Source organism: Chenopodium album, chromosome 15, assembly GCF_948465745.1.
Source record: "Chenopodium album chromosome 15, dcCheAlbu1.1, whole genome shotgun sequence".
Classification (NCBI taxonomy): domain Eukaryota; kingdom Viridiplantae; phylum Streptophyta; class Magnoliopsida; order Caryophyllales; family Amaranthaceae; genus Chenopodium; species Chenopodium album.
Window position 1 is genome coordinate 49046259 of NC_137848.1, and position 22618 is coordinate 49068876.

The 22618-nt window shown below is 33.0% G+C and overlaps 1 protein-coding gene and 1 pseudogene across 1 annotated transcript; both read left to right on the forward strand.

Moving 5' to 3' along the window:
* Positions 1 to 4825: 4825 nt before the first annotated feature.
* LOC145583271 (putative calcium-binding protein CML35) lies at positions 4826 to 5816 on the forward strand. The gene has a single exon (XM_081640482.1). The coding sequence runs from the start codon at positions 4994 to 4996 to the stop codon at positions 5642 to 5644; it is 651 nt and encodes a 216-aa protein (XP_081496608.1). The 5' UTR covers positions 4826 to 4993; the 3' UTR covers positions 5645 to 5816.
* Positions 5817 to 19922: 14106 nt separating this feature from the next.
* Positions 19923 to 22328, forward strand: LOC145582438 (nuclear intron maturase 3, mitochondrial pseudogene; annotated as a pseudogene).
* Positions 22329 to 22618: the final 290 nt, after the last annotated feature.

Consider the following 22618-nt stretch of genomic DNA (forward strand, 5'->3'; position numbering starts at 1 on the left):
AATTTATAGAAGGTGTTTATTAAATAAAAAATATTTAGTCGTCTATTTTGGATAAATTCTTAATTGACCTTTGTGGCACTCATTAGTCATTAGTCATTAGCCTAATAAAATGTTTACTCCGCAATTTTCTTTTCTTTTATCAATATCTCACACTTACGTCTTACATAAGTTGTTCTAAAAGATTATACTTTAACAGAATATACTGTTAAGATTGTAGAATAATTATACGAGCCTTATATAGTGGAAATCAAGGAATCCCATACTCTGTTTGACCAAAAAAAACGACAGAGGAAAACAATTGATGATTGGATTATTGGAATAATTGCTCCACTTGAAAAAGAAAAGGATAAAAAGGACACTAACAAGTAGCACTGCCAAATAAGTCATTTTTGCCTAATTTAATCTCACTCTTTAACATATTTGGTACAAAAATCTCTCGCCTCTCCTATTATCTTCTTGGGTTTCTTCAAAATCTTGGACGTTTAAATCAAAAATTAGATTATTTTTTTCCTTAATTTTATTTAGTTTTACAATTTAGGTTTCAATAAATATACATGAATAGTGTAGATATTTGTCCATCTCCTATGGTGGAGTCGTTAGTTTTTGCTAGTTTAGTTGTCAGTTTATATTTAGGGTTTATTTGTGTGTTAGGGTTTATCAAAAAGGTGATCATCTTTTGCCCTAGTGTCAGTTCGTTAGTAAAGATTTGTTTGAGAGCGCAACGTTGTCAAATTTTCAAATGTTTAAGTGAATCAGATGAAAATATCCTTACGGCTATAACAAGTCGTTAGTCCGTCTCTCCGAAAATGTTGTATATTCCAGCGATATGTGCGAGAGATGTACCAGAGTGCAAGATCTTTTCAACATTCGTAGCTTTGATGAAGGTTACCCTATTTTGATTCAATTTCATGTATTTTTTAATTTAGATTTCATTTGTAGATGTCAAATGGGTATTTTATAGATGAATTGATTGTTTCAAAAAAAAAAATCTCACTCTTTTAACTCATTGTCTCATTGATAAGAATCTAAGATTAATGAACAATTATGATGATGACTTACCAGCAAAATATTTTGCATCAAAAATTTCAATGTTATGTAAGTGTAAAAATGTTAACCTTACAATTGATGGGACATTATTCATATTATCCTATGTATTTTTTCATAAGAAAATGGTTAATGTACCGATGCACGTAGAATTTTTAAGATTTTTGTAAGAGTTAAATTTAGAAATACTAATATCAAATATGTAAATATTTCTCTATTTACTAGCAACAATTAAGGGTAATACACTTTCATTAATTGAAAAACAATAGAAAATTTGCCAAATACAATCAGCAAAAGTACTAGTTTGCAAGTTACAACCTTTTAAGCTTAATTTTGCAAAATACAACCAAAACACACCTACCAATTAAATACAACAACTATTCAAAAATAAATAAATAAATTTTGATGGGGATGTGACCTTTAGTTACTTGCAACACACTAACTTATGCATTATTCACTTATTCTACTTTGACTAGATAGATTTGTTGATTTACAGTTAGTGTGAAGTGAAATCTTATTAGAATTGTCTCAGTCTACATAATTATAACATCATTTTTTAACAATCTATTGATAATTAAATATATTAAATATTTAAACAATTCATTATTTAGCATGAAATGAGATGTTAAAAAAAATGAAATGAGAAGAGATTTTGTTGGATATGAATGCAATCCCTCAAAGGAAAAAAAATGAATAGGGATGCAATAAATTATTGCATTACTCAAGAAAAATTATACCATACATTGTTATCAAAGTGTTTCATTAATGCCCCAATTTGACTTATATTCAATTATATTCAATATATTCAATTATACTTTTGTAAAAATTATAAAAATTTGATATTTGAAAAGTAGAGTTCGATACGAATCTAACTAGATCCCACATGACTATATTTTTCCTAATGTATAAATCACAAATGATGGTCAAAGAAGATTAAGTGAATAGTGTAAAAGTCCTAATGGTGCAATAAATTAAAAACGGAGGAAGTATGTAAGATTAAACATAATCATGTTGGTACTTATTAAATCATTTCAATATGCATTTTCCGAGTATTGTCATTTTACAATTTATTACTCCCACCGTCTCTTAATGATAGTCCCTTTTGGTAAAATTTCACGGAAATTAAGAAACTTAAGTAAGAAGTAGTAAAAGTATATTGAAAAGATAAATTTATATGAGATATGCAAAAAAGTAAAGAGGGAAAGTAATAAAAGTATATGAAAATGCAAAATTTACACGGAAAACTATGTAAATCTTGCACAAATATTGTTGAGAATTTGAGGGAATTTTGGTAAAAATTACTCCCTTCGTCCATTTTATTTAGTCCACTGTTCATTTTTGGCAAATCAAAATTAAAGTCCTATTGTTGGAATATTTCTCTTTTTAGTAAGTGGTTTTTTATAATTTTAATCTCATTCTCTTAATTTAATCCCCAAATTATCCTTAATTTTTACTGATTTTTTGTGCCAAATATTTTTGGCATTTATTAATCTACTAACAAATGTTCTCTCTCCTCATTCTTCTTCTTCTTCTTTCTAGGTACTTTTTTTTGGGATTTATTAATCTATTTTATCATTTTCTCTCATTTGTCATTTAATGCACTTTAATACTTCCAATTACACGGTTTAAGGAATCTACAAAAACCTTTAATTCCTGTGAAAATTGAGAAATGAGACTCTAATAAAATGACGGAGGGAGTAATATTAATGGTTGTTGGAAAAAAAAAATGGGGTGAACATTTTGGGACTAAAATTTGGCCAAAAGAGACTATCATTAAGGAGTGAAAGGAGTAATATTTATAATAAAAGATATTAGTGGTAAAAATTTTATATTGATAAATATGACAACCAATATGGATATTTACTTTGAAATAGAGGGAAACTTCATAATGTTTTTAGAAACTATAGCAATCATCAGCCATCACCAATGTTATACTCCTTCTGTCCTTAATATTTTGTCCCATTTGACTTTTTGCGGTATCCAAGACGCATCTTAAAACAAATTTATCTTCATTAACAAATTCTAGATATACTTCCGCTTATCTTCAAATGCATCAGTTTGACCAACACATTTGTCGAGTCAAAACTTTGAATATTAATATGCTCCATACTTCATTGTCTATTAGTAAAACTATAACAGAATTAAATTATGTATAAACATTGTGACTAATATATTACTTCAATTCATAATATATTATGTATTACTCTCTCCGTCTCTTATCTAGATGTCTAATGCCTATATTACACGGGAATGAAGAAACTTAGAGATTCCTCATTAGCTCTAATTGAGAAGTATAAATATGTATGTGGGGGTTAGAGAGAGATAGAGAAAAAGAAAATATAGTTGATAATTATTGAAAAGATAGAGAGACAAAGTGTAGAAAAATAATATCAAAAGTACACAAAAAAATAAATAAATAAATAATGACAACTTATCAAAAAGAAGGCATATTGTCAAAAAGTACATTATTTACATGGAAATAGGCATGTAGTTTTGAAACCCCAAAGTGAAAAGTAGTAATATAGATAAGCGACGGAGGATTACCATATATTTAATTTAAATAGTATAATAATTAAGTTAAATTTGATATGTAGTGTGTAAATAATACAAAAGTTAAAATGATGCATTTAAAAAAGAACACGGAGTATTGCGTAGTATTGTGTAACTAATTCTTATATGTGGCGTGTGGCCAGCCATTATAGGGGTTACTTTGTTAGTGTAATAGGGGTTACTTGCTCAGTGTTAAGTGATTACTCCGTCAGTGTTATAGGGATTGCTTAGTCAGTATTACATGGTTACTCATCCAGTGTTCTAAAAGTTACTTTATTCTTTTATAAATGGTCACACGGTGTGACCATCATCACACAAAACGAACTATTTCCAATTTGGTACTCCCTTCGTTTTTTTTTTATTTGCATCACTTTGGATTGCACAAAGTTTTAGGAGAGTAATATACTATTGTGATTGGATGAATAAATTATTAAAGTAAAAGTAAGATGGAGACCATAAAAGAGAAAGTATGTGAGAGATGATAGATATTTTTATTATTTTAGTGGAGACTATGGAAGAGAGAGAAATGATAAAATAAGTTCATTGGGGTTTAAAGTAAGAGAGAAAAATAATAAAATATACTCCATCCGTCCCTTTATTACATGCCTATTTCTCATTTTGCACGGGAATTAAGAGAGATAAAGATTCTTTAAAACTAATAATTGGAAGTATAAATATGCATGTGGGGTTAGAGAAAGATAGAGAAAAAAAAAAGTGGTTGGGAATTAGGAGAGAGAAAGTATTGAGAATTGATGTTAAAGTACAAAAAAAAAGGGTGACAAATCATCAAAAAGAGAATAATATTGTAAAAAAGTACAACCTATAAATAGAAACATGCTCTTAATTTTGGTCACCCCAAAAAAGAATACATGCATGTAATAAAGGGACAGAGGGAGTAGTATAAAGTTGTCAAATATAAAAGTGATGCATTTTAAAAAAACACTCTGAAAAGAAAAGTGATGCAAATAAAAAAACAGAGAGAGTAATAAAATATAACGTAGATAAAAAGTATAGGCCACGTGGCACCTCGCACCTGGACACCTGGTATGAAAAAATCTATCACATCAAGATAGAATAATACAAAACCAAAAAAAGAAATTTCAAAAATAATAAAATAAATCCATACAACAGAAATACTGGTGTAAGTACAGAAGGAGAAAATTAGTGAGTGAATTTAAACCTCTATCCCCTAAAAAGTCTGAATTCTACGAAACTTCCTGGAAGCTCCCTCCCACCCCCCACTTCCATGGCTTCCTCCCTCCCCTTCTTAACCCTCTTCTTCCCTTCTCTTTCCCCTCATCCCAATTTCCCCCTCACTTTCTCTCTCCTCCCTCATACTTTCTCTCTCCTCCTTCAACCGCCATAAAAAACCACCTCAAAATCAAAAACCACCACAACAATGAAGCAACTCCTGAAATCAATGAACCCTAGACAAATATTCCGGTCAAAAAAACCCAAATCATCTCCATCAATCACAAAATCCGAACCACCGTCATTCGGATCCTCCTCTTACTCCTCCTCAACCTCCTCCGATTCCTCAACCCACAATCACAACCGTCGTTCGGGCCTAAAACCGGGCCGAACCAAGTCCGAGGACATCTCCCTCCGGCCCGGCCCGTGGACTGAAGAAGCCTTCAAAATGATCGACCTCGACGGGGACGGCAAAATCACTCGAGTCGAACTCCACTCACTCTTTAAGCGCGTGAGAGTAAACGCGCCGTCGTTGAGCGAGGAAGAGGTGGCGGCAATGATCAAGGATATCGACATGGACGGAGACGGGTGCATCAGCCTGAAAGAGCTGGAGGCCGTTGGATCTGCGCTTGATCCGACGGCTGCGAATGAAGAAGATCTAAAAGGTGCGTTTGATTTCTTTGACTCGGATCATGATGGGAAGATATCGGCGAGTGAGTTGCACGCGGGGTTTGTTGCGTTGGGAGATGAACGGTGTACGTTAGAGGATTGCAGGCGTATGATAGAAGGTGTGGATAAAAATAATGATGGATTTGTTTGTTTTCAAGATTTTAGCCGAATGATGAGTTTTCCTAGATGATTTTTAATTTTATTTTATTTTTGGAGGGGATAAAAAGGGATTTTTCTATTATTAATTAATATTATTAAGGTTTAGATTGAATGTTTAAGAAATTTGTTCGATCATTAGCTTTAATGTGTTACCGTACATATTGAAATCAAATGATATGAAATCTTCCTTATTATCTACTCAATCTTGGTTTTTTTTTTTCTTTCTTTAGTATAATTAAATTAAGTAATTGTTTTGTAATATTGATGTTTAGCTTGATTATTATATACAAGGAAGTAGTTATTAGGCTATCTAGTCAAAAATTTTACACCTTCGTTTCATATTATTTGCAACGATTTGATATGAAGTAGAGAGAAAAAATATTTAATCGTTGCAATTAATATGAAACGGAGGTAGTATGATCGATTTTATTTGAAATTTACGAAATTACACTTGGTAAAAAATTTCAATAATTTTGTAATTTTTGTCGATTTGAAGTGTTAATTCATCTTGCGAATGTGTAGGCATAGTTTTGCAAAAAGAGTAATAATGTGGACGAGATGTGATATTGTAACGACGTAGACGAGATAAGAATTATCCTAAAATATACGGCTAATCTGGCCTTGTAAGAAACTCAAATTTGAATCTCATACGTATGTGAAATTATCTAGAAATCAATGTGAATTAATTTGAAGTTAATTTCATAAGTGTTTTTCCGCGAAGTTGCCTAAACTTAGCTGACATTCCAAGCATGTGACAGCCACATACTGATTCAAGTGTGATATGTACGAAAAATATACGGAGTATTTTGATACGAAGTACTCCGTATATCACCGCAAGGTTGACCAATGAGCTACTTCCATTCTATAGCCCTTTGGTCCTTCCACTCATTATCCGGTAAAGTTTACGTCTCGCAGCCTTAACGATTTCTTTAGAAATGTGGAGTTCTGTTAACTTGTCAATATTCTCAAAAGGTAGACCAATGAGCTACTTACGTTCTATAGCTCTTTGGTCCTTTCACTCAATATCTTAGTTAGAAGAGCGTGAAGTGATGGAGTAGTGACATCGCTTTCACCTCACATCCTTGAGATCTAGGTAGTAAATCTTATGGGTGTAGATCATTTGAGGGATTTTCCTTATTTCCCTCCTCAAATGAGCCCCAATCTTCTTACCACCAAAAAAAGAGAGTATCTTACTCATAGTTAGAAGTTTTTGGTGAGTTTACGTCTCACAATCTTGAAGTTGTGACTTACAAATCAAGGTGTTCTTTGGGAGCAACGGAGTTCCCTAACCTCTCTTCATTATCGAAAGACCTTGCCTGTGTAAACTAAGATGAGTGAAAATATGTTTGATTAGTGTTTGTTTCGTTGACAAAAGAAAACATGGCAAACAGAAGAAGTTCGTTGAATGGTTGGCAAAATTTGGATAGGAACTTGAACTTTCTAAGAAGTTTAGCTTCCTACAAAAATGATAGATCAACTAAACAAAATTAAGCATTTTTAGATTTTTTTTTTTTTTTTAATTAATTAATTAAGGCTATTAATCTTACAGTATGTTTTATCAATCAAGCACATAGCCCGTCAAAAAAAAAAAAAAAAAAAAAAAAAAAAAAAAAAAAAAAAAAAAAAAAAGATCAAGCACATACGAGTAGTAAAAATATTTTAAGACCAATTTATTCATGTACTATAGCTCTTATTACTCTCTTTCAAAAAAAAAAAAAAAAGTTCTTATTACTCATAATATTAGATGTCTATTTGTTGTTTAATACTTCGTATTAATGGCCAAGTTATATAGAAAATTATTTGTGATCTTGAATTAAGGTTTTTACTCTATTTTGTGTCGATTCAACTTTTGTTTCCATACATAACATTGAGTTGATTTCGATTTTTGTTTTCATTTGTTATACTTCGTATTGAGTAATAAGTTTAGATAAAATTACATAAGTTCAAATAAATTCAAACAACATAAAATAAGTTTAGATAAATACTATTTCTCTTCTGTTTTACTTGTACTTGATCTGTTTGAATTACTCCATACCAGAGTAGCGCAAAGTGACTGTGTGAATAGTACATAAATCAAACTAGTTCAACTTGAAAAAAAAAAAAAAAGGAATTATAATTTCAGACAAAATTATAAGAACCAAACTGTGCCAGGGACTCTTGTTTAGGAAAGTTAATTTGGTTCCAATTAAACTTAGGATCCGTTTTGTATAAGTAATAATTTTCATCCTTTAATTTTATAATGATTAGTTTTATGATTTTCAAAAATATTGTAAAATTTGGAAACAAAAACGATAACAAACAAACTACTGCTGACTAATTGGAAATTAAAATAATCATAGGAACATAAATACAGGGGAGCCAGACAAAAATCTATTTTGTTCTCACGTAAGTCAATTGAGAATCCTATATTATTACTGCCATTTTCGGCTTAATCTGCTCAATAATGATTTGTTTATGCATGTGAATGATGACCAATTTTTTTAAGTGATAAAATTAACCTATTACTCAATTTGGGGGTTCTTTAGTCTACGTGATGATGTATGGTTAGCTGCTAGGAGGGAAAAACAAAAAGTTCATGGTTCTATAATTTGTTAGAAATTGTTGTAAAAAAACTGTATGCTCGGATAGTCAAATCAAGTAGCCGATCCAATTGCTTATATCGAATATCGATCATATATATCTTGTGTCCTCAGACTTCTCGAAGATAAAAAAAGTTCAGATAAAATAATTAATTCAGACAACATATAAGCTCTAGTTAGGGTCGATAAAGACAACTCAAATAATTCAAATTATACTACGTAATTAATTTAATGTGTGGTCCGTGTATTGCTTCAGATGTTAACTTAAGTATTTTATTTCATTAACCAGTTTGAAATAAAGACTTGTCTATTTATTAATTGACAATAAATTATAATAATACAATGACACAATAAATTATTTTGGATTATATAAGATTCTAATATGTATTTATATATTTATGTAGATGTATAGAACATGATTTGGTTGTAGCTAAGGGCCTAATCTGATTCACTGAATAAACTGAACTGAACTGATTGGAGCTGAAATGAATTGTTTATGAGATAAGGAAATTCGGAGCTGAACTGAAGTGAAATGATTGGAGCTAAACTGAACTGAAATGATTGGAGCTAAACTGAACAGGCCCTAAGATGGTAATAAGTGTGGTATTTATTCATTGTGGTTTAGTGTACTACTATTCACACCTCACGTATGGCGTGTGAAATGATGATGTGGCATAATGCTAGTGCGAGAATGGATATGTGTGGCACATAGACATTTTTAGTAACGCTTTTTAATATAGAAGTATATATATAGATTAGTTTTAATAGTTTTTCAAACAAGTTTTGATAAATTCAAATAGAATAAATACATATGAGTGAAGATTAGGTAAATAAAATACGCCTTAAAGTGCATTATATATATATATATATATATATATATATATATATATATATATATATATATATATATTCCACTAGATTTTATTGATCAAATTTGTTAGATTTCGGGAAAACTCCTTAGATTGGAGTGTGTACCATTGATTAATATATATAGGGGTTTACATGAGTCGTAATCCTATTATGATAAGGATACGAGGAATAACAAAATATATACAAAATTATCCTAATCTGCGACAAATATTATCGTAAATATAATATCTATAAAAATTAAACTTATTCATAATTGTTTAAATCATCTAAAAAAGAACTTAGTTTAGTTGTCATCAAATTAAGCTTAAGTAGAATTTAGAATTTAGAATTTATTAATGTATTAAGGTTAAAGAGAACTGAATATGACATTAGTTATTAATGAATAATTATTAGATTGGGGTTGCACTCTGTAAGTCACATATGATTTTTTTTTTTTTAAATTTTTTATATTTATACATTACTCGTAATAGATGGTCAGAGGTTTATTTTTTCTTTTTCCCTTTTGACCTATGGGGTAGTAATTGAGTAGAAGGAAAACAATAGAAGTATTACATATTTACAATTAGGTCAATAAAAAATGTTAGATCGATTTAATTTATTTCAAAACTAGTCCGACCAACCCAATTTGACAAGTGCAGCACAAAATACTACTTGTATGTATAATCTTTCTAATTTGTTTTAAACACAAATTATTAATGATAATAGTGGTTAAATATGCACGAGTGTATTACAAATGGATATTGACATATATTGTATAATATGTGGATTATAATTTACGCACTAACATACCACTATGGCGTGTTTGGGGCAGCCACTAATCAAAGTAGTTATAATTGATTGCTATAACTATAATAATTATTATTTACAAGATATTTGAACATGGTTTGTTTTAAAAAAAAAAAAAAAAAAGGAGTTGGTTGCAAGTTAGAAAAGTCACCATGGTCTGTTTTGGAACTAAGTGTGCACATAACGTGGAATTTGATTTCTTTTATCTCATTCTCCTGCGAACTTTTAATTTGTGTGGAAATCTGACTATGCTAGCGACTCAAAGACGTAAGAATGCACCCATTTACACGTTTTTGCCGTAATTTTCATTTGTTTTTCCTTTTTAATGTGTTGAAACTATTGTCTGATTTGTCTCACATTGAAAAATAAAGAGTACTCCGTAATCCGTATGAACAAATTACCAACATATAAAGTAATTAGCTACTCTTTCATTTTCAATTGGTTTGAGGGTATATTTTTGCGGAGGAAATATGTGTTAACAAGCCAAACTCTGCTCCGACGTGAACTTGTGTAGACTTAAAAAATGCAAGAAAGACATGATTTGAAAATATGTTTAGAACACTAGTCCATCAGTATTATAGTGCCAGCTTTTGTATCTATGTGATGCATTTTAGTTGATTAAATATCAGTTTTGGGTTATAATCTCACCAAAATTGTGCTAAGGTGTTGGAGTGATCCTTTATCTTTACCGTTGTAGAATTCTCCTATTAATAAGATAGACGTGTTTTGATCACATATTGTTGATATACTTTTTATATGTAAACCAACTTCATTAGTTGACATCTACATATCTTTAAATAATTATCATAATTATAACTTCAAATTGAAGTATGTTGTACACTTGTATATTTATCGGCAGAATTTTTTTAAAAAAAAAACATTATCCTGAATTACCCTTATATTTAAGGAATTAAATTTAATTCTGTGACAGAATTTATGTTCTGCACTTCTGCTCGGATAAATTGAAAAAAAAAAAAAGTAAAATCAGTAGAAACTTTAAAAAGAGATAATGTCCCAAGGGAGCACGGCATTTTATGAGGGAGGGTATTTTCCAGGAAGTTTCATAGATATAAATAATTGTATAATGTTCCTAATTTTATGGAACGAAAAGAAAATAAAACGTACAATTCGTATACTCCGTAATTCTTTTCCGTGGAACATGCTGCTTGCTTTCTTATCATCACTCTCAGCGTTAGACCCGTGTTTTTGCAGATTTTTTTTTTTGGATAAATTTAGCTGATTTTTTTTAAAACCCTAATTATGGATTATCGTGACCGACCTACTTTGATTAATCGAATAGGTAGTTGGACTAATACTTTTTTAATTTGAGTTTACCATAGTTCATATGTTACGTATGTTCGATTTTTAGGTTGACGGAAGATAAATCACGAGTCATGATATTCTACTTTGGGTAACGAATTAAAAGAAACGTTATTTGTTTCGAAAAATACAAACAATTGTGTCAATATTATATGCATTATACCAATTGACTGTTAGTGTAGTGGTGTTTGGGACTACATTTGTAGGGAGGACCCGTGTTCGATCCCCCGCAAAAAACAATTAGGAGGGGGCTGGAACCTAACCACCCAAAATTAATCCCGAATCCGGATTAGCCCAAAGGGTGAATCGGGTAGAACACAAAAAAAAAATAAAAAAAAATTATGCATTATTTATATATAATTGTTTTTTATTTAAAAAAAAAAAAGAAAAAAAAGCTTTCGAGCTTGTTTGAAGATAAATTTGCCTATAGATTGGGGGATTGTTCAATTAGCCATATTGATATAAAACAATACAATTACATCTTATTATTGGTCTACCACACTATTGTCAGCTATTTTTGTCGAAAAATATATGTAAAGGATCTTAAAGATAGTACTCATATAGTCATATAGCTTTGGGATAGATTGAAATCGTCTACAATACTAAGCTATTACATCATCACATAATACTCCGTATAACTTTATTGTATTTCGGATCTTTATAAAAAATAAGTACTTCGTAATAAAGTAATTAAAATAATTAAATAACAACGTACTCCAGTATACTTCAACATCAATAGTACCATGTTTGTTGTTGAAGAGTAAATGCTCCTCTGCCCCTTAAAGAGTTTAAGTGGTGGGAAGTCGTAGTAGAGAAATGGAGATAGAAGATCAGAGATTGAGAAGTGGGAAAAACATATGCCAAGTAAATAAGATATGCCTTATTTTGTGAATCGTGACCAAAATAATAACAATAAATAAATAAATAAATAAATAAAATTGCTGGTATTATCACATACTTTGTATATAATTTGTTTTAACTAAATACTAATACTCCGTAGTATTTGGTGTAGGTGATAGGAATTCTACCTTATAGTCTTTATATTAAGATTCAATTTGATCTTACTAATTGTGGTTTGGGACGTGGAAATTTAGTCTGTTTACCTTATCATCCTCCAATTTAACTGGGTTAACGTGCATACAAATGGAGTTAGAAACAATAATATCATCATTATGAGCACTATTTACATATAATGACTATCATCACATATTGAAAGTAATAATAATTTTAAAATTAGAACGCTATAATTAGCTTGCTACTTCTTCTTGAGTCAATTATCTCAATGTCTATTAATGACTTCCTTTTTATTACAACGATGAACTTGTATACCGACTGATATACATTATATATTATGTTTGTTCAAATTTAGTTTTTTTTGTCCTTCTTTGTAAGATGAAAGACTAATATACTTTAATTCAATTTACTCTCTAGTTTAAAATGACGACTAATTATCTCATGTAAGAAATGTCATAGTAGCCAAAATTAGCATTATATATTCGTAATTGTCTAATTGGCCCAATTGGTACATAAAACTTAAGAGGAAGAAAGTGATACACAACAATCATTATCGATTGATCACGATTTCAATTTTTCAATACTCTCACGTACATATGAGTTGAGGTAGGATATACGATTAAAATTTAATCAAGTCAATGTTTTAAATAGGTTCTATTTTTTTTTTAAAAAAAAATAAGAGGAGATTGCATTAAAGTCGGTGATGTAGGGTAGTAATGTCCAATTTCTTTCTTACCAAATTAGACGAAAGGTTGTGGATTAAAGATGTTCCTCCTAGATGATAAGTCTACGTATTGCATAGCATGACATTTTGTGGATGAATGATAATTATGCCAACTATGAACTATCCTTAATTCTCATGAAAGGGACTAATTAATCAATAAGAGAGGAGGAGTGGTCCAAAAAACCAACAATGAAAATTTCGACATTCAATACGACAAATGTACCAAGTTAACCAGTAATGGAGGGAACTTTGAAGGAAAAGGGGTGTAATTTGGGGAAAAAAAAAAAGCCACGTACCTAGCACACTCAACTTTGAAATTTAGAGGGACAAGCTGGACAACCTCAAAAGTAAAGAGAGGTTTTCTTTGACAACAATTTTTGACAATAATGACCTTATAAAAAGTTGTATTTGACAAATATTATCACTAAGTAGGTTTTTTTTTTTTTTTTTTTGGTAACAAACAAACAAAGCTAGAAAGCCTGTTTGGCCTTCCCTAGCGCCTACAGACTCATTACTACAACAACATTGGCATACATGGTTACATAAACAATTACAAACAAAACTAACAACCTTTTTACGAGGACGGTTGGAGAGGATCAGAGATTGGGGGGCATCATTTTTTCGCTTCATACCAACACGACATACACATGTGCGTAATCTGCGTACCTTGGCTAGACTAGAGTTGGACATGGACCGGGCCGGGCCGCATGGGGCACGAGCCCGACACGTCACGAGCCCACTAGCGGCACGACACGTGGAACGAGAGGTGGGCCGTGGGTTGTGCCGTGAACAAAAAAATAAAATTTCGGCACGAACCCGGCACGAGCCCTCGGGCGACACGAACTTTTGGCTTGTTAGCACGGCCCGCCAGTACGCCCTATAATAATAAAATAATTTTAAAAACTATAAATAATAAAAATTAAAACAATAAAAATAAATATTATAAAAATATGGAAAAATTAGAAATAACACCATAAGATTCCCAAAAAATGAATTAACACCACAAAAAAATCAAAAAATTTGATTTTACCACCATCTAACGGATCCGTTAATAGGGCTCATTGTGGACACGTGTCACTCATCGATTTGTTTAATAAAAAAGACTGATTAAAATTAAAAAAAAAAAAGAAAAAATACCTTAAATCCTAACCCAACCCAGCTCCACCATCGGAACCACCTACCCAAACCGCCGACAGCCCAAACCCAGACGCCGGAACCCCATGACATCCCGCCGGAACTCCTTGACCCCACCAAAATCGCCAACTCCACCAATTCAAGCACTGCCGAAACCGCCCTAGAAACCAAAACCCAACCAACCCAGAAACAGAAACCCTTGTTGCTGATGCGAAACCCTGAACCTTAAACCAGCGACCTTTTTTTTTCGTTGGAGAAGGTTGGTGGCTTGTGTGGTTTCGACGGAGATGGGAAAAGGAGGTGGTGGTGCCGACCTTTCCTTTTCATCAGTGTAGGGATCGTGGTTTTGACGGTGAAGGAGGGGTTGTGGTTGGTGGGGGTGATGACTGGTGATTTCGCCAGTGAAGGAAGGGGTCCCAACGGCAGCGGGGGTCTCCAGCGGTGGAGTCACGCCGTCGGTGGTGGGTTGGTGGCTGGGTTAGGGTTTAGGGTATTTTTTTTTTTTAAATTTTCATTTTTATTTATCTTTTTTTTAAAAAAAATTAATGACTGATTGACACGTGTCCATCGTGGGTCATACTAACGGATTCCATCCAAAAACTCGTTAAATAGTGGTGAAATCCAATTTTTTGGGTTTTTTTTTTTTTTTTTTTTTTTTTTTTTTTTGTGTTATAATAAAAGTTTGAAAATTTATGGTGTTATATATAATCCAATTTTTGAGAATTTTATGGTGTTATTTTTTAATTTTTCCTAAAAATAATAAAAAGAGCCATAATAATATAAAGAACTATATAAAAAAAAAAATTCAAATTAATAAATTATTATTAATATTATTTAATTAATAATAAAAGTAATGGGTTAGCCCGCGGCTCGGCCACCCGCCAAGCACGTGTGCCGTGCCGTGGGCCTTGGGGTGTGCCATTTGGTAGCCCAGCACGACATGACCCGCCATCACCCAGGCCCGACACAAGCCACCTCCTGGCACGGCGAGGCACGGCCCATGACGACCCAACATGACACGATGCCTAGCTCTACCATGGACTTCTTCTTTCTCATCGATTCTCAGCTTGTGACACGGTAAGAAATAGTATCACGAATAGTACTTTATTCTAAAGTGTAAGCACCTGTGGTTAGGAAAAAAAAATTGCAGTACCCATAATTTTTTCTTACCCATTCTATTATTTGGGGGGGGGGGGGGGGGGGGGGGAATCGTTGCTCACGAGGATTGAACCTCGCACTTTGAAGATGCCAAAGGCGACCTCTTATGCCATTGCACCAAGAGGTCTCCCTCTCTTACCCATTTCTATTAGCCCACAATTGGATGGACTAATCCAGTACATAACGAGCCAAAATATTGAATATATGGGCCTCTTTTCAAACCCACAATTGGATGGACTAATCCAGTACACGCTCCAATTCTTCCACTCCAATTCTGCTACATGTTTTTTTTTTCCTAAATGTCCTACATGCTATTTGATGTTAACAATTTAGCGTACATATCCTTCTTGTAAAACTAAATAATCAATTAGGCCCTGTTCACTTCGCCTTAAAAAAAAAATATTAAATCAAAATAATTTCAGTTTAGTAAATTTAAGTTCAGTTAAGTAAAATTCAGTAACTTTAAAGAAGAAATATAATAAAAAATCAGTAAAAATAATTTCAGTTCAGTAAAAAAAATTTCAGTTCAACAAAAATAATTTCAATTCAGTAAAAATAAATTGAAGTAAACGAAGCCTTAATCACTAGATTCCTAGAAACTTTTTTTTGGTAAGTGGTAATGAATTAGTTTAGAACGTATATATGGAGAAAATTTAATGATACTATCCATAGCAAAGTTAGTCCAACCCATTGCTACACGTAATTCATTTTTATTTCGTTTAATTACTCTCTCCGTCTCATAATGTTAGTCCCATATACTATTTTGGGCGTTTCAAAAAAATCTACCCATATTGAATATATTTCCTTTATAACTTGATTGTTTTTGGAATTAATTGATTGTGGATTGATGACATGACTCTAAGTAAGGAAATTTTTACCTTAAATTATACAATTATGACTTGTGTTTTCCTAATAAAAAAATCAAAAAAGGTTAAATAAGGTAATCTAATTATTAATTATGTTGTACTTTAATGTTAAATTCCAAATATATTTATTTTCTTATTTTATGTGATTGATTCCATATGGGACTAATATTATGAAATGGAGGGAGTACCAACCATTACTATTTACAAATCTTAGGATATACGAAATTAAACCAGCAAGAGTTGGTTAAAGTGGTAAAGAACTTGATGTCGCTTAAGGGAGTTCTCAAGTTCGAACCTCACCGAATGTAGAAAACTCTTGTTGGAAGACTCACCCACCCTAAGTCAAGGTGTGCAACTCGAGTCGAATTTGAATGTAGTTAGAGCTAAACTCTGTAAATCGGGTGGGGCAAACTCAAAAAGGTTATACGAAATTACAAAGTAGTACTATCCTTTTTATAAGTGGTATTGAGTGGCAAAATGTCAACGGAAATTTATGAAGAGGTCCTTTGGGAATGGAATTCCATTCCATTATCACGAAATATGGAGTTTCCTTACAATCTTATACAATTACATACATACGTAGTATATATTGTGCACCAAAAAACATATGTAGTACATATTTGTAAACATTCATTCGTTCTTGTGATTTATGAAAATTTACCAATTAGCTTTAAAAAATTAAAAATAGTGTTGTAGCACGACAAATTCCTAGATTATAAACGTGATATAGATTATAAAGGGAATCAAAATTTTTTTGTAAGGTTGGGGTAAACTTAACCTTTTCTAAAAGCCATATCACCCAAAAGCCATATCACCCCCTAATAATTAGGCTTTTCTTATCAACATTCTACTCAAATACTTCGTATATGTCAAGAGTTGAACAAAAAGTGTCAATGTGAATCTTTTGCCACTTTATTACTTCCATTTATCATACATTCATACTTCCTCCATCTTCATTTGAATTTCTCATTTATAATTTTCACACTATTTATTAAGTGAAAAAATCTTTTAAATTTCTCTGAATATATCACCCATAACATAGTCATATTAGGTCTTATTTAAATCATCCCATTGAATAGATTATAAATAGGAAAAATTGAAATGAATAATCCCACCTTTGACACTTTTGCTCAAAACAATCTCATCTTTGCGTATTATGTAAATAATCCCATCTTTTACCCCTTTTTGCTCAAAACAGTCCCTTGACCTGTTTGTAAAATTGGTAACCGGTTTTAGAAGGTGACTTGTCATGTGTCACCTTCTAATTGTTTTTTTTAGTAATTAATAATAAAAAATACCCAGCCTGATGTGAATCGAGTCCCCTTTCTTATAACTATCTTTATTGCTTTATTTAGGTGCTCTCTTGGTTTTACCTTACTCTTAAAGTGGGGGTTTTACAAGTAAGTTTTTAATAATGTTTTTATTATTTCCTTAGTAATAGTTGTGGGGCATTGGACTTCAAAAGTTGTGTTAATTGTTCCATCAAAAAAAAAAAAAAAGTTGTGTTAATTGGTTAGTGGGCTATTTTGGTTTATTAATTAATGTTAATACGCATCACAACCCCTTCATCCCCTATCCGAACCTCCACCTGAAACACCCCCCTCCCCATTGCCTACCCTTCCCTGCCGGAGTGGCCCCCCCACCTCCCCTACCTACCCCGCCGGAAAAGCCCCCACCCCTTTCCCCGTTACTTCCCTTTTCCCTACTCTTGTTGTACAATTGTCTTTACGAGTTTTCAGGATTTTGGGGGTTGCTTGGTGGTCGGATTTAGGGGGTTTCGGGGTGGTCAGTTTTATGGGGGTTTCAGGACGGTTTTAAGGGGTCAGTGTGGGTACAATGGTCACGTAACAAGGGTAGGGTTGGGAGTTTGAGGTGAGGTTTGGTGGGGTGGGGTTATGCTATGGGGGGTTTCGGATGGGGTCCTGGTGGTGGATATGGAGGTCTGGTGGTAGTGGTGTTAATGGAGGTTTACCATTGAAGGTGGGAGGTAGCAGGTAGGAAGAGAGATTTTACAAAATCCTTTAAAAAAACAAAAACTTTTACATGCACCCGGTTTACAATAATTTTATTGTACATTGAATATTTTTGCAAAAAGTGACCCTTTTTTCTTACAAAAGTGACCCTTTTATTAAACAAAAGTGACCCTTTTATTAAACAAAAGTGACCTTTTTTTTTCATAAAAGTGACTCTTTTTTTCACAAAAGTGACTATTTTTCACAAAAGTGACCCTTTTTTTTTTCAGAAAAGTCACCTGTTTTTTTCACAAAAACGCACTAATGTTCGCCGACGTCCCCGCCATATCCATTGGTGGCGGGTTGCATCCCTGTCATAACATTTACACTAGCAACACAGTAAAAACTAGCTCCAATCATTTGATCACATTTACCAAACATAGATCAATAAGAACACACAACCACAGTTTGTTTAAATAGAAGAATTGTAACAAGAATCAATACAGTATTGAAAAAAAAATCAACTGCTTTGTAAAAAAGAGGAGCATTCCATCATTTCTAAAATAAAGCATAGTAGTATAGGAGTAATATTCAACAATTTACTCAAGATTAGAGTTATAAATTTGCGATTGATTTGGTGAAATTATCAATCTCCATCTTCCCCAAATCTCACCAAATCAATCAGTTAAGTGAACATTATATCTAATTATTGTAGTATCTCTTCTCACATTCAATATAGAATGAAAGAGAAAAAAGATTGAGGGTATAAAATTAATGTAGTATATCAAAATTAGGGAGGAGAGAGAAAGTGGGAGGAATTATGAAGTTTTGATTATCATCGCAGCATTGAAATTGGAGGAAAAGATAATTGAAGAGTTGGATTAATCTTTAAGATTTAGAGCAAAAGTAGTGTTGGAGTGGAGAAAGATGGCGATATCGTCAAGTATCAGTTCCTTTAGATGCCATGAACCTTAAAAGAGGAAGGAGAAGAAGTCGCCAGCAACCGCCATTCAATAAATAATGTAAACCGGATTTTTTGTAAAGTTTGTGAAAAAAAAAAAAAAACTAACTAACTAACCTGTTTAACAAGTTTTAGCTAAAAAGGATCGTTTAGGGCAGATGAGGGGTAAAGGTGGGATTGTTTTGAACAGAAGCGACAAATGTGTGATTATTAGTTTCATTTCTTCCTTATAAATATTCAATTGTTATATTTTTCACTAATAAGCAACTCATGATACTTATGGTCAAAGTATTGCATTGACAAACGTGTACAATTCAAATGATAAAAAAATTTGGGATGGAGGGAGTATGTTCTTAGGATGTATTCAATTTACCTGATTGTCAATCATCTAAACTAATATGATGTTACTGGTAATTATTACAACTTATTCCGTATTAAAACTTATTTTAGTTGTAACTTCAACTTAAATAACCTTTATATACCCATATCAGAGCTTATGATACTTAAAATAAGTGAAAATAATGTGAACAAAATAAGACTTTAGCGTCATTTATAATTATTTGTTGGACTTGTCGATTCGGGTTAACCGGTTGAGTTTGGGTTAGATAGTTGGTCTTTCTAAAAAACTATCTCAAATAGTCTAAAAACATAATGTCATTATTTCATTATAAAATATGATAAATGGGGCAAATTAGATGAAATTTGAATCAAGTCAAATTCGATTCTCTCTCTCAATAACTTCAAGTTCGAATTCGTGTTGTGTTGTGTCGGGTCATGACGAACTGAGTTATTGCCTTAGTACTGGATATTGCCTTAGTACTGGATATGGGCAATTTTTTTTCCACTGTTTACTACAGAGTAAGCCCACAATTAGATGGATTTAGCCACACTATTGAGTTAATGGACCATTCCCAAACTCAAATTCAAACATCAACTCTCCTTCTACCTCTTCACTTCTTCTTCCTTTGTTTCTCACTCTAGTAAAATCCTTCAAGCTTCAATGCTCTTTGCATTAACCAGAAGATTAAGAACAATAAACTCATCAATCAAAACACCCACTTTCAATTTCACTTTCTCTCTCCTCCATTCAACCCTCTCTCATTCTCTCTCCTTTGACCTTGACCAAACCCTTAAACCTCTCACTAAACCCCAACTCAAAACCCTACTCTTCTCTCACTACAACAATGGCAATTTCTTCAATATCCTCCAAAACGTCGTCGCTTTACCCTCTGTTCTCTTCACAGCTTCCCATAATCTCACTCACCCAACTCAGTCATTTCAATTCACTCTTGACTCGGTTTCGACTCGATTCGACCTCTATCAACTCGCTCAAGAACTTTCTAGCAATGAATTTGATGTGGGATCTTGTTGCGTCAAATTGGGTTCTTCTCAAAGTAAAGGTAAATCTCTTGTTTTGCCCAATTTAAAGCTTAAAGTTGTGATTGAAGCTTTGAGAATGGTGCTTGATTTAATCTATGATGGTGGGTTTCCCACCTTTGTTTATGGGGGTAGAGAGGGTTTAGGCCGGCATACCGCAATTCGATACATGAAAAACTCTGTTGAGAACCCTAATTGGTGGTTTACTGTTGCATTTGATAGAGTTGTTTTTGATTCTAGGCATGTTGGTAGGTTGTGTTCTGTGTTAGGAGATAGAATTGATGATGTGAGATTGATTGGATTGATTGAGAAGTTGTTTGAGACCGAGGCGGCGAGGATTGAATTGGGTGGGTTTGAATTAGGAAAAGGATTGCCTCAAGAATGTGGGTTGTGTGGAGTTTTGATTAATGTTTACTTGAATGGTTTTGATAAGAAGATTCAGAGGATTCGGCTTCGGATTAATGAGCAGAATCCTAAGTTTGATAATGATGATGTGAATGATGGTGTTGTGTATAAGCCTTTGAAGGTGTATGCTGTTAGGTATTTGGATGAGGTGTTGTTGATCACCTCGGGGTCGAAGGTGGTGGCTATGGATTTGTTAAATTGGGTTGTTAAGCATTTGGAAGGGGAGTTGGAGTTGAAGGTGGATAGATTGAGGACTGTTATTCATAGTGCTGTTTCGGAGAAGATTGAGTTTTTGGGGATAGAGTTTCGGGTTGTTACACCTTCTGTCCTGCGACCTCCTCTCTCGGAGAAGGCCAAGAGGGCACGGTTGAAGTTTCGTAGGCAGAAGGAAGTTAAGTTGATGGAGATGAAAAATGCAAGGGAAAGGAATAGGAAGATGTTGGGGATGAAGATATTTAGCCATGTATTTAATAAGTTGAATAATAGTAACAACAGGTTTAAGTTTGATTACCAGATTGAGAATGAAGTAAGAGAAATTTTTAGTTCTTGGGCGGATGAGGTTGTGCAGGAATTCTTGGAGTCAGTGGAAGAGAGATGGAGTTGGCATCGAGAGCTTACTGCTGGTGATTTTCTTTCGTTGAAAAGAATTAGGGATCAGCTGCCACAAGAGCTCGTTGATGCCTATGATAAGTTTCAAGAGGAAGTTGACAAGCATTTGAATCCTGTGAAGGCTAGGAAGGCATTAGAGGAAGAAAAAAGGAAAGAGGAAGAGGAAGAGGAGAGAAAATACAGCGAGAGGACAGTCGAGGAATTGACAAAACTCTGCATGAAAGTCACGGCACCCATTGAGCTGGTTAGAAAGGCAGTCAGGCTTGCAGGATTTACCAATGATATGGGTCGACCTAAGCCAATTAGCTTGCTCGCTGCTCTTGAAGATGCTGACATCATAAAGTGGTATGCAGGAGTAGGAAGAAGATGGCTCGAGTACTTTTGCTGCTGTCGTAACTTTGAAATGGTGAAAAAAGTTGTATCCTATCATTTGAGATTCTCCTGTCTCTTAACACTAGCAGAAAAACACGATGCTACAAAAGCTGAAACCATTAGGCATTTTTCAAAGGATTTGAAAGTTTCAGATTTGGATGGAAATGAGGAAATGTACTTTCCCTCTGAAAGAGAGGTAAAAAGAACGGGAGATGGCCATCTTTCAGATCCAAAACCTGTTGATAGTGCTCTAACCTTGAATCTCATCAGATTAGCATATGATGTGCCATCTATTACGTGTGCTGCTCATTTTTGTGATTGTAATGGTACAATCACTTACCGAGTTTTGCTACTGCAAAATCGCGCAAACATTAATCCAGGGGATCAAAAGAAATGGGTTCCAGGAATGGCTGCTATCCATGACAATTTGGACAGGAGGTGTTTTGCTTTATGTGCTGATCATGTTAGTGATCTATACTTGGGTAAGCTAACTCTACAAGATATTGATTGCACTTCTTTTGTTGAAGTTGATTAACTAATCATTCTGGTCTGGCTTTGCTCTTCTCTCGATCTCCTACTGTTGTTACACTTATAGTAGACATTGATAGATTAGTATGGATAGTGATTTGTACATTAATTTCACATAATATACAATCATAAATTTCCAGATGATTTCATTGCTTTCTTTTAGCTGTTGATCAGCCACTAAATCATTTATTCCTAAAAGAACTCCAAGTAACCAACATCAAACAAATTCACCTAAAAAATAGCTAATCAATTTTGAGTCATTTTACTGAACAAAATGCCAGTAATTTTCGCAGTTAGCAGCTATATCTCAGACAGAAAGTATCTGAATATAATGATGTGTTTTTGTTCTT